This window comes from Myotis daubentonii, chromosome 2 (genome assembly GCF_963259705.1).
Source record: "Myotis daubentonii chromosome 2, mMyoDau2.1, whole genome shotgun sequence".
In the NCBI taxonomy this organism is placed as follows: domain Eukaryota; kingdom Metazoa; phylum Chordata; class Mammalia; order Chiroptera; family Vespertilionidae; genus Myotis; species Myotis daubentonii.
Genome location: NC_081841.1, coordinates 194,130,226 through 194,143,044, shown reverse-complemented (window position 1 = coordinate 194,143,044; position 12,819 = coordinate 194,130,226). Strand labels below are relative to the sequence as shown.

Here is a 12,819-nt window from a genome sequence, read left to right as displayed (position 1 = left end):
GACATGTATCAAGACAGCATTTCTGTCTTATCACGTAGCCAAATAGGTATGGTCAGGTATGTGCCCATAGTCATCTGCACAGCAACATTTGAAAAGTAGAAAGATGTAGAGTTTAAAAGACCTTCCCCTCACCCTCACCTCATTATCTGATGCCTAAAGTGCTATCATTTACTTAACACATGATCCCCTTTTTAGCAGGTTGCTCAACCTTGGCACTACGGTCATGTGCACACAGCATTTCAGTCAATAATGGATGGCATATACAGTGGTCCCATCCCGTCCTATATAATAAAAGGCTAATGTGCAAATTGTCCCCTCGACTGGGAGTCCCACCGGGAATTCAACCAGGGGGTGGGGCCAGCCAGCCAACCACCCGCAGCCCTTTCCCCCAGCCCACCCTGCCCCTGATTGGCCCCTCCACCCCAATTGGGGGTGGGACCAGCCAGCAAACCACCCATGGCCCTTCCCCCCACTCCCACCTGGCCCGATCGGGCAAATTGGGGCGGGTGACCGGACCCCACCTGTGCACAAATTCATGCACTGGGCCTCTAGTAAGATTATAATGAAGCTGAAAAATGCTTGTCACCAAATGACTTTATGTTGTTGCATCACTCACTTGTTTGTGCTGATGCTGGTTTAAACAAACCTACTGCACTGTCAGTTGTGTAAAAGTATAGCACAGAATACTCGCTATTGATACTAAATAATGATGTTACAGGTTATGGATTTACTATACTATACTTTTAAGGTTATTTTAGAGCATGCTGTTTCTACTTATTAAAAAAAGTTTGCTGTAAAACAGAATGCCTTGTTACGCCTGCAGCAGCCTCATACATCTCAAGTTCACTGCGTCTCTTGATTGCCTCATTTCCTCTTGTGCTTGATTTAATCGGGTGTTGTGCTGTTTGGTATCATGCTGTACAGGCTTGTAGCCTAGGAGCAATAGGCTGTACCACACAGCCTAGGGGTCTAGTTGGCTCGACCATCCAGGTAAGTGCACTCTCTGATGTTTGCACAATGACAAAATCGCCTAATAAACTTTTCTCAGAACATGTCCTCATTTTTAAGTGGCGCATGACTGTATTGACATTTTGGCATGAGTAATTCTTTGTGAGGACTGGCCTGTGCTTTGTCGATGTTAACAGCATTGCAGACCTTTACCTTCTGGATACCAGTAGCACCTCTTCCCCCAATTGTGATAACTAAGGATGACTCCAGATATCACCAGATGTCTCCAGATATCGCTGAATGTCTCCAGATATCACCAGATGTCTCCAGATATCACCAATTGTCTCCAGATATCACCAGATGTCTCCAGATATCACCAGATGTCTCCAGATATCACCAATTGTCTCCAGATATCACCAGATGTCTCCAGATATCGCCAAATGTCTCCAGATATCACCAGATGTCTCCAGATATTGCCGAATGTCTACAGATATCACCAGATGTCTCCAGATATTGCCGAATGTCTCCAGATGTCTCCAGATATCGCAGAATGTCTCCAGATATCACCAGATGTCTTCAGATATCGCCGAATGTCCTATTAAGGGTAAAGTTAGAATAGATTGAGAACCACTGCCTTAAAGATAAATGCCAGTGTGAGCTGTCATTGGTCTCTTTGCAAAGAAAAGACCAAATAGAACAGATTGGCTCAGGTGATGGGACGATGAAACCACAGGCATTTGTGCCTTAGGGAGACTTTACAGAGGCACCGCACCAGAATGACTGATTCCAGAAGTTGGGACTTGGCTCATGTACTAATCCACAAGGAAGAATTCACACACAATTAAGGTTTAATTTGTTTGTCTTATTACCAAAACTATTTGCCCACTAGGGACTTGGATTTATTAAGCACTGGATTTTTTTCCCTGAAGTTTAGTGGTGTAGACAAAACAAGTGCATGAGAAGCCCCCGCCCACGGGGCGTGGTTAAAGATGGAGGGTGATATAGGAACAACAGGGCAATGTGTGGTCAGGGACCTGAGCTCTTGGCTCCCCTGCAGCAGAGGTTACCCTGGTTTCTCCTGGGCCACTGCTGCTGGGACCCACTGGTGGGCAGGGTGCTGCTGATGCCTGCCTGGTAGTATCTGTGTGGCCTTTCTTTTTTCACTTTTTACTTTTTTTGTTAATCTTCACCCAAAGATATTTTTTCCATTGATTTTTAGAGAGAGTGGAAAGGAAGGGGAGAGACAGAGAGAGAAACTTCGATGCAAGAGAGAGAGAGAGACATCAATTAGTTGCCTCCTGTATGCACCCTACCAGACTGGGATTGAGCCTGCAACTGATATACCTGCCCTTGACTGGGTTCGAACCCACGACCCTTCAGTCCATGGGCCAATGCTCTAACCACTGCGATAAACCAGCTGAGGGCTGTGAGATTTTTCTACCTGTTAGTCTGATAAGCTTCCAGGATGGCTCCCTTACTGGCCTGAGAGGCAGCGACCAGAGTAGCCAGGCTGGCAGACTTCTCTCTAGACATCCTCTTTAGTTCTGGCATCAACCAAGTGATTTTACCAACAAGCTCTTGCCAGGTCTCCTATCCACCTCTCCCAAGAATCTCCACCCTGAGCAGTATCTCCCAACTGTTACATCAGTACATGAAGCACCCATCATCCAAAGTAACTTATTCTTTTAACAAACATTTTTCCATTCTAGCCACTGTTTTTCTCTTAAACTTACTGTTAACTAAAGAAGAGGTTCAGGCTGCAAAAAAGAACAAAAGGCAATTACTTGAGCAAAAGGATTCCAGTCCAAGAGATGCAAATTCAAGGAGCAACCCAACTGCACTCTAGAGAGAATAAAGAAAACAGGGTTTATAAAGGCAAAACCCAAAACATGTAATTTTTTTCATGCAAATGAGGGATTGCTGACTTAGGTTACCAGGGATTGATTAGTTCCAATATGCACATGAGGAAAGCAAAAACTGCAAGGAGGAAGTAAAGTTCATATGCGTCCATTTAGCAGTTGTTCTAGGGTGTTTATGGCTCAGCCTGGAGCTGAGTTAGCAACAGGTTAGTAACTTAACAGCAGCTCAGAGAACTGAGGCGCAAGCTGTGGGCAGGCTGCCGGGGCCCCACTTCCTTCATAGCCTCCTGACTCTATTTTAAGTGCCTCTCTTAGCAATGCTTATTCCATTTTATTTTATTTTCATTATCATCATGATAATCATAAGTTAAAAAGGGAGAGTACTGTTAGAACAAGTCGGCAGTTGAAATTATAACCCTGATTCTGGAATTCACAAACAGAAAATGTGAGTTATAGATAAGAAAGATTCCAATTCTGAAGCACAAAGCCACAGTCAGATTGGGACCATCTGATATCATCTTCATATTTAATCAAAGAAGAAGCAGGCAGATTCAGGACCAGATTCAAGCTAAGGAAATAAAGCAAGATGGAAGAACTTTCATCAAATGCTGACTCAGTATCAAAAACATTACTGACATTCTTCATTCATCCACATAACAAATATTTATTGAGCGCTGACTCTTGTCTAGCACTTAATTATGTAAGTACTAGAGGCCCGGTGCAGGACATTCCTGCACTTGGGGTGGGGGTGGGGGGCCCTCAGCCTGGCCTGCGCCCTTTAGCAATCCAGGAGCCCTCGGGGGATGTCCCACTGATGGCTTAGGCCCACTCCCTGCGGGGAAGTGGGCCTAAAGGGCAGTTGGACATCCTTAGCGCTGCTGGGGAGGCCAGAGAGGCTCCTGCCACCACTGCTACGCTCACCAGCGGTCAGCCAGGCTTCTGGCTGAGCAGCGCTCCCCCTGTGGGAGTGCACTGACCACCAGAGGACAGCACCTGTGTTGAGCATCTGCCCCCTGGTGGTCAGTGCACATCATAGCAACTGGTTGTTCCACCATTTGGTCTATTTGCATATTCGCCTTTTATGTAGGATTATTATCCCCATTTTACCTCCAAGGGATCAGAGCCACAGATTCATGAAGTAATTCACCCAGTGTCCACAGGATCTGCACTCAGGTCTATACACTCTTACGACAAAGTATGGGAGGAAGTAAAAGAAAATAACTGGGAGATAAGAAAGTGGGTGCAAGGAAGTCCTAGCCCATTGTCTCCTAACTCTGCCAAACACACACTTCATGACTGATATCATATTAGCCAACAATGTTTAACGTACTTGTAGACATCAAGTTTTTACAGATAAGTATTTTAAAATTCACAATCATTTTTACTTTTAGACAAAATAACTTAATTCAGGGATTTGAAAATTTCTAAATATCAGTGTATCTATATTAAGGAAATGCTACATAAAGAACTGTGGTTGCAAAAGCACCATGTAAGAAATTATTAGCTGTGTCTCTCTCTGAGTGCTTAATCACACATTACTATGTGTTGGTTTAAGCCTTGTCTTGAGAACTATTAGGAAGCAATATCGTGCCTCATTCTTCTCTGTTGAATTCTAATCCTAAATTACATATGTGGAATTTTAAAGATTGGCACATATCCATGTTGAATTTAATAAAAACTATTTCATCAATTTTCCATTTACTGAACCATGGGTAAACATTTTTTATGAATTCAACATTCAACCAGCATGGACGCTTTTCTAGCAGAAATCACTATTCTCTCCCACGAAAACCTTTTAAATACCTTTATTATTGTTAATTTTGAAAAGACATGTGGTTCTGTTTCTTTTAAATGTTTTCTAGCTACATGTGCTAACATTTTTAAGGTTGAAAATGATTTGATGTCTAAGATTTTCTTTAATATCATGTGGGGTCACTAAGGAAATTTGAGAGAGAGGCTGCCAGTTGATAGCTGGTAAAATTGGTGATAAATAGGGGTTTGTTATTTTATTCTCTCTACTTTTATATTTATTTGAATTTTTTTATGGTAAGAAGTTTCAGTACCTGAAATAATACTGAAGACCATTTCTACTCCTTACTCTAAATGGTAAAATATTTATCACCGTGTTTGGGCGCAAGCTTTCTCTCCAAGGAAATATTAAATATATTTTTCAGCTCTTCTTCTATTTCTTCTTCATTCAGTGTCTTAAACTCCACCAGATCCATATTGTCCTTATAATTGAATTTTCTAAAGGTAAGGGTGAAGCCCACTAAACAGTGAACCCCATTTGGGGTTTGCAAGGAACAGAATGACTTGCTTGTAAACACAGACGCTGCAGATGTCTGAAGGTATTCATTAACGGACTCAAAATCCTCAATTGTTCGAGGTTCAAGCGTAAAGGAGTAGATCTTCCTGTACTTTTTCTTTTCCAGGAGATCAGAATTAAGGAATTCTTGGTTTGGAACGTACTGCTCTCTTCTGATTTGGTCCAGGTACCAGGTTCCTCCCTCTTCTGTCAAGCGGAAGATGCACGGCACCTGAGGCTGATCCTTCCCAGAAATTAACTCCAGAGGCTGCCTCATCTGGTAAGAGCGTCCAAACCCAGCATCAACTATATAGTTCCTGCCACCCACCGTCACCTTCAGCAGAAGGTGAATCATGGCACTGCTATATTTGTCAGCTGGAGTGCTGTAAACATAGCCTCCCAGCATTGTGGTCTCAAAGCCCATTGTGGTCAGAGCCCAGTACAGAAGGTGATTGACCTGGAGACACCACCCACCCCGGTTCTTCCTCACAAGTTGATCAAAAACAGCCTCCAAGCCCAATTCCATGGGTTCCCCACAATGGATGTTAAGGTTCTCAAAGGGAATGGCCTGGATCTGGTGCTGAAGAATGTCAGTTAATGTTTCCAGGTCCAATTTGTTCCTAGAGTTCTTATAACCAATTCTTTCAAAATATGCTTCGATGTCCATGATCCCCTATGGCAAGGAAAAGAAAACAAAAACACATAATATTACTTTTGCACTTGGATTTCTTTGATTAGCCTAATTACAATTAATGTATTTTAAATATGTAAAATACAAACAGTCAATATAATTATCTACAATCATAAGTCTTTTGTTTACTACTACTATTGTAATACAGTGATAGCAAATGACATATGTAGAAGAAAAACTTGGTTCTCATAGTAACAATCAATGGGAAGATAAAGCCATTAAACAATTCAAAAAAAGCCAAGAGAAAAACAATTGGTGCTTCTGAAGAATAAAACTCAAAATGAACAATTAGAAACTGTATATAAAAATAACAAAATGTTTTCCTGAATTAAAGCAAAAATTAAATCTGAAAAACAGCAAAATTCTGAAAAAGTTCGATTCAGTGTTCAACACTCGGATATATTCTGGTTAAATTATTGAAATTCAAAGCTGAAACAAACTACTTGGGTATTTGGTAGAAAAGCAAACACTTTTTAAGGGAGAAACCAGCAGGCTGGTGTCAGAATACTCCACAGCAATACGTTACTACGTTAAGAGGAAAGTCTGATCCCAAATACTATTCTCAGATAGGATTTCATTTCATCACAAAGGCATCATAAATATGAAAACAATCTCAAAGATGAAAGAATTTGAGGAACGCATGAAGGATGAGCTACCCCAATGAAGTGTTACCTCCTAATTGGCCAATGAAGTGTGAATCAAAATGAAAATAAGAGAGGCCACAACAAAGGATCCATGGTCAACACTGACTCCTTTTATTATAGAGCAAAGAGTAGAAAAGTTACAAGAATTATGGCTAAAGTAAATTTAAAAAAAATTTTTAATGTGATACATGAAACCCATTAGACGTATTGGCCTCCAACATAGGTACAGAGCAGTAAGGAATAGAGCATGTTCAGTGTACTCAGAGAGGGCACATGGGATTGGTGAAGATTCGGGACTGAGGTTAGTGTGAGGCTGTGTGTTCCACTCAGATCCCTTCAGATGTCTCTTACCATTTCACTGTGCCCCTAGCCTGGCTTCAGTGACCTTATGCTTAAGGACCTGCATCCTAGATCAGCGGTTCTCAACCTGTGGGTCGCGACTCCTTTGGGGGTCGAACGACCCTTTCACAGGGGTCGCCTAAGACCATCGGAAAACACATATATAATTACCTGTTGTTTTTGTGATTAATCCCTATGCTTTAATTATGTTCAATTTGTAACAATGAAATTGAGGGTCACCACAACATGAGGAGCTGTATTAAAGGGGCGCGGCGTGAGGAAGGCTGAGAACCGCTGCCCTAGATTCTCCGTGGAGGACCCCTTGTGGGCTCCTGGAGCTGCTTTGCCTTCCACTGCAGAGGGCTGGATGAGCCAGGGAATGCATATCCTGCCAGGGCAGCTCTGAGCCAATGAATGACTGGTGGGAGGTTTTGAAAGTCCAGCCACCTTGCCTGGAGTTGGGACACATTTTGAGTTAGAACTCACATCCAGGCTAAAACTGGGTTTCTCCCAGGGGCACTTCCCTAATAAGTCACTTGCACATGGATCCTTGTCTCAGTGTCTGATTCTGGGGAACCTGACTTAAGACACATCAGTGGTCATTCTGGAGAGTCATGCAAAAGAAAGGTCAGATGCACAGGCAACTTCTTCAGAGGGCCTTGAATATCAGGCAAAGGAGACTTGCTTTCCTCTGTGGGTCAAATGGATCCTTGTTGCTTTATTGAACTGACTGCTGTAATTTGTCCTAGTGACATGGTGCTTTCATTACAAATTACCCTTTTGATGTACCCTTGGAAAATAGGTTGATCTGAAGAACTTACTGATCAGTTCCCAGTCTCTAGGATCTCTACATCTTTCATGGACAACAGTGGTTTTCAGTTTTGTTTTGTTTTTAAAGAAAGTCCTAGTCTTTCCCCAAATAAAGTTGTAGGAAAGAACCTAAAATGGAAAAATTAAAAACAGATTGATCCAAAGCTAGTTCACCCATGAGATGGTGCTGTCGTACCTCAAGGCTATAAGGCAGCACAAGTTCAATTATGGATTGAAATATACCTACTGTCTAGATTTCTGGTGCAGAATAGAATTTTGAGGAGTGATAGTGACTTTCTTTGTGGGTGTTTTGTTTTCTTTTTCTATCCCTTTCCTTTTCTCTGTCCCAGCGAAGGTTGGCATTTCACTGGAATGACACTATCACCTACCTCCCTTCCCATGGGCAAGTGGCCAGCTGTTTGACTTTCTGGATGGAAATGGAAGTTGCTAGGCTAGTCCTGCTCAGAGGCCATCGTTCAACAGGCCATGGTGCACTGAGCTTGCCTCTCAGCCCTACCACTGGGTGAATGCCTGCAGAGGTCAGGCAGGTCCCGGGAGCAGGCCCGAGAGCCAGTCCACAGAAACAGCTGCTCAGCTGAAGATGGTAAAGGCCAAGCAAAAAGTCTCTGGACAACAGAGAATTGACAACTTAAAAATTTCCTTTTGAGGGGAGGAGTGGACGCCCTGTTTTGTGCTTGAGGAACTGAAATGAGGACCTGGGGAAGGAGGAGAAATACTGCCGCCACCCCAAGGCTACAAGCCACACAGTACGCTTCCAGACTGGGGTGAAATTGTCCACCCCACTCCCGGGATTCCTGGCATTTCTGAATAGACTTTTTAAAATATCTGATGTGAAGGTCACATAATATAAAACTAACCATGTTAAAGTGAACAGATGCACCATTTGGTACATTCACAATTTTGTGCAATCACCACTTCTATCTAGTTTCAAAATATGTCATTAGCAGGAAATGTAGCCCCATACCCACTGAGCAGTTACTCCCCATTCCCTCCAGCCCCTGGCAGCCACCACTCTACGTTCGGTCTCTGTGGATTTATCTATTCCGGATATTTCACAAAAACGTAATTATATAACATGGCACATTTTGTGGCTGCCTCCTTTCATTTAGCATAACGTTTCCAAGGTTCACTTATTGTGTGACACATGTCAATACTTCATTCCCTTTTATGACTGAGCAATGTTCCATGGTATGGACTCACTGTTTTCCTTTCTCTCTTCCTTCCTTGATGAGCATCTGGCTTGTTTCCACCTTTGACTGTTGTGAATAGTGCCGCTGTGAATGTGCTCAAGTACATTTTTCAGTACACTATGTGTTTTCAATGATTTTGTGTTTATACCAAGGAATGGAATTGCTGAGTTGATTAGGAGAATTTTAAGGAGTATTTCTGAGTGGCTTTTCTTGCCTGTGCTGTTATTTTCTTTTCCTCTCCATTTCCCTTCCCTTCCCCCTCCCCTCCTCTTCCTTCCCTTTCTCCCCTTCCCTTTCCTTTTATTTTGGCTCTGAGACCCACTGTAAGGACACTACAACCTAGTTCAGTCCCAGGCGCAAGTGGCCAGCCCAGTGATTTTCCGGATGGGAAAGAGGTTGTCAGGCAAGCCTCACCCACCGACCCTCCTTCAACTCCGCTTGGTGTTCTGAGAGCCTGTGAGGTGGCCCAGAGTCCCACGCATGGAGATCAGGTGTAACAGGGGAGCTTCGAGTGGGTTTTTGTTTTTGATTTTGTTTTTCCCACTCCTAAGGAAAAGCAGAAACTCAAACAAACTCAGACAAACTCAGACATGCAGGTGATATCAGCGTATTTTTTAAAGTTGGCTCTGAACTTTTAAAACCCATAAAGGGCCAAGAAATAAGTCTCTGGGCAGGGTACATTAGATAATTGACAGGAAGCTGTTACTATTTTTGAGTGAGAGAAGGTGGGGTCAGCCGTTTTGTGAGAAACTAAAATGAGGGCCCTTGGGCAGGGAAAGAGCAGGTTACCGAAAAAGAGCCCCGCAGGTGCTGCTGTGGGCACCTGCTGCTGTGGGCACAGACAGTTTGAATCAAGGGTCCATTATCTTCACATGTACAGTCCTTACAGCATAAGGATTCTAAGTAGGTGTCACCTACTTTCTGAACCACCTCTGGACTTGGAGTTCAAGCGCACTGTAGTATCTAGCGTCCTGGACTCACATTTTAGATAGGAAAAAGCCCCCATTTCAAAGCTAAAAAGAGTCACTTACCCAGTTCAACTAGGACCCACACCAGGAACTAGACTGACTTCACTCCTCCCACTTGAGGTCAGTACAGGAAGTGCCCTCCCTGGCTTTCCAAACAGCCCCTCCCTGTAGTCACACAGGGATCTCTGGGAAATGTAGTTGTGGGGCCTTGGGCTGTCCTGTCTACCTCCTGTTCAAATGTATTCATTGAAGAAAGGTGGAGGCTACATTATTTGATGGGCCTTAGGTCACACATGCAGTGAGGGGAATGATCTTGTATTTGACACAGTCCTTGCTTTAGGGAGCCTGAAGCCAGATGTCCTAGATGTAATGTGGGAGGTGAGGGTTTACCTCGGTCCCGGAAAAGCATATTCATTAAACTAGAAGAGGCAGGAAAAAAAAATCAAGATCTAAAATTACTCTCCCAAATTGATGATACCATTTCTTCATCGATCTCCATGAAGCCACTTGGTTTTTATTCTTCTGCCAGTCATCCCCCATCCTCAGTACCACTCACCACCCCCTGCTCCCCAAATTAGTCTGAATATATGGTGTGAGTGTGATGTGTCCACAGTAACGTGGTGTTGCTGCTTGTGTTTTTAATTCACGTTAATGATATTGCTGCATAACTCTTGCTGTTTCTTCTGCATTTCCTCTGTGCTGCGTCTTGAAGCCTGTCTGCGGGACACAGTTGTTGCTTCATGCCCTCTTTTTGGCACTAGTGGTTCTAGTCCATAGCTCTGGTGTCCTGCTGCATGGATTTGGGAGGCCTTTCTCTTGGCCTGTGCTTGGGCAGGCAGATGGAGATGCAACTTAGTGCCCCTGTGACCACCACTCAGCCCAGGATGATGCCAGTTGAAGGATAAATACCCTCAAGTTCTACTTGCTCAAGTGCGATTACTCTGATGCACGAACAACAATGTCTCCCAATGTCCTCTAGTGAGATTAAGTTCTTATTGTTCACTGAGGGCACCTGCCAATATGTTCCCTTTATTGACTCTCAAAGTGGCCCTGACGCTGCCTTTCCCACTCTGTGCTGGTGCTTCCTTAAATCACCTCCCAAAGAAGCCACTTAAGTGCAAACCCTCATCTCAGGGTCTGGTTTTGGAGGAAACCAACCAAGTTCATTGAACTTACCAGTACCACTTGCGAAGGGCACTTAGATGCCCTCAACTCCCAGTTCCTACAACACCAGTGTCATGAATACTTTGCTTCACATGCCCTGCAGGTGGACATGGAACTTTACCTGGACATACACAGGGATGAGATATGCTGGGGACAGGGCATATGCGTGCTTAATTTCACTGAGTATCACTGTCCTCTTGTGTAGAGAGTCCCGATTTCCTCATATCCTGACTGACACATCTGTTAGCAACCTTCGCATGTCTGCCCATCTCACGTACCTAAGGTGATAGCTCCATTTTAATTTGCACTTCTCTGACTACTGGTGAGTTTGCACAGCTCTTCACATTCCTACTGACCCTTCAGGTTTCCTGTTTGTGAAGTAAATGGCAAGGTGTTGAGGACACACCCCTCTGTTGTCACCAGGATACAGCAGCAATGAAGGATAGATGGCAGAGCAGAACTTGTAAGACATTGCTCAAAAGGACATAATCCCATAATACAGCTTTGGGGCTGGACTATTTTGGCACAAAGTATGAAACAGAGGTTGTTCAATCGAGTATGACTATTGTCCCCCTGATCCTGGGAACTTTGACACATGAGAATCTCCAGCAAGAACTGTCTCAGGAATCTCAGATCACAAGGCTTGAGGCCAAGGGAGAGTCAGGCCCAAGGTATGGGTCCTGGTGTCTGAGGGCAGTGACCGCTGGGGGGACAGGGCAGGGATTTCTGTGGGCTCCGGAATGTTCTCTTGCCTCCAGCAGAGTGGCCATCCAAACGTCCAAGCGAAATCTCACTACTTCCTATGATTTCTTCATGGAAGGAGAGCAAAACAGGGAAATACATGAACTGTCACCTAGCACTCTCCTCACCATAGGAGGGACAGAGATACAGAGGTGGCTGGCAGTAGCAATGAGGATAACAAGAAGGAAGGCCCCATCTTCACCCTCACACAGGCAATCTGAAAGAATCCTGATTGTGTTTTTTAATAAATAAGCACTAGAAGTTGTGTGTGTCTAGTGTAAAGATTCCACTATGAGTTAATTTTCCTCACGTACTTTCTTTTTCCTTGCTGAAGAACATGCTTTTATTTCTGTAAAGGCAGGAGGAAGGAATGCTTTCTTTTCTCTGACCTCATCTGAAAAAGGCATTCATGGTGGACACTGGCTCCAAGTAGAGATTTTATTACCAAGTAATTTTTTTGTCATGTTTTCTGTTTTCCCCATATGTATATGTATTCCTTTGTATTACTGACATTTGGTTAAAATTGTTATTATTATTTTTAATAGTGTGCAGTAAGCCAGAATCTAGGAATAATTTTCAACTTGAAACTGTGTTCCCCAAGTGGAAATTAAAAATACTTACTTAGGAAATAGAAAAGTGCTGAAACGTCTATTCGTAGATGAGTTTAAGAAGCAATTTCTTGTATAAATATTTGATCTATTCCGGTGAATGCTTTGAATAATTTTGTGTTATTTCCAGAATGATCTGGAATTCTTGGATTTTAACTAAAATGTTCAAAGAAATTGTTAAATAATATTTCTACTTCAGACATGATTTTGTTTAGGGGACATGACCGTAGTGATGTTGATAGTGGGGAAGGGCATGTAATAAGAATAGAGCCACAGTTGTTTCATAATTGCTCACTTTACTAACTATAGGTAAGAGGTTTTCTTACAGACCTTGGGAAACTGGAGGATGAAACAAGGCCATAAAAAGATAAGATGCTTGATGGGTCCATTGCTCATAAAAGAAATACACTTTGAGAACAGACCAGGGACAGAACACGCTTTGATTCAGTTGCTGTGCACGGACCCTGCCCCCCTCTAGGAGTTTGCCTCAGGAACAGGATGAGCTTTTGTAACATCATAAAAGATTAGCCA

The 12,819-nt window shown here is 43.2% G+C and overlaps 1 protein-coding gene across 5 annotated transcripts; it reads right to left on the bottom strand.

Annotated features, from left to right (window-relative positions):
* Positions 1-1,955: 1,955 nt before the first annotated feature.
* On the bottom strand, positions 1,956-9,900 carry LOC132228583 (arylamine N-acetyltransferase 1). Of its 5 annotated transcripts, XM_059685222.1 has the most exons (4): positions 9,839-9,874; positions 7,608-7,725; positions 4,871-5,785; positions 1,956-3,375 (listed from the first exon to the last, which is right to left on the bottom strand). In XM_059685222.1, the coding sequence occupies exon 3, from the start codon at positions 5,777-5,779 to the stop codon at positions 4,907-4,909; it is 873 nt and encodes a 290-aa protein (XP_059541205.1). In that variant the 5' UTR covers positions 5,780-5,785; positions 7,608-7,725; positions 9,839-9,874; the 3' UTR covers positions 1,956-3,375; positions 4,871-4,906. The 5 variants fall into 5 exon arrangements, with proteins under 5 accessions (XP_059541205.1, XP_059541202.1, XP_059541204.1 ...); XM_059685219.1 differs by lacking the exon at positions 1,956-3,375 and having other exon boundaries at positions 3,392-5,785; positions 7,563-7,725; positions 9,839-9,873; XM_059685218.1 differs by lacking the exon at positions 1,956-3,375 and having other exon boundaries at positions 3,393-5,785; positions 9,839-9,873.
* Positions 9,901-12,819: the final 2,919 nt, after the last annotated feature.

Bases quoted from the DNA above. Each gene is read 5' to 3' on its own strand.
- LOC132228583 (XM_059685220.1), bottom strand. From the start codon at position 5,779: ATGGACATCGAAGCATATTTTGAAAGAATTGGTTATAAGAACTCTAGG.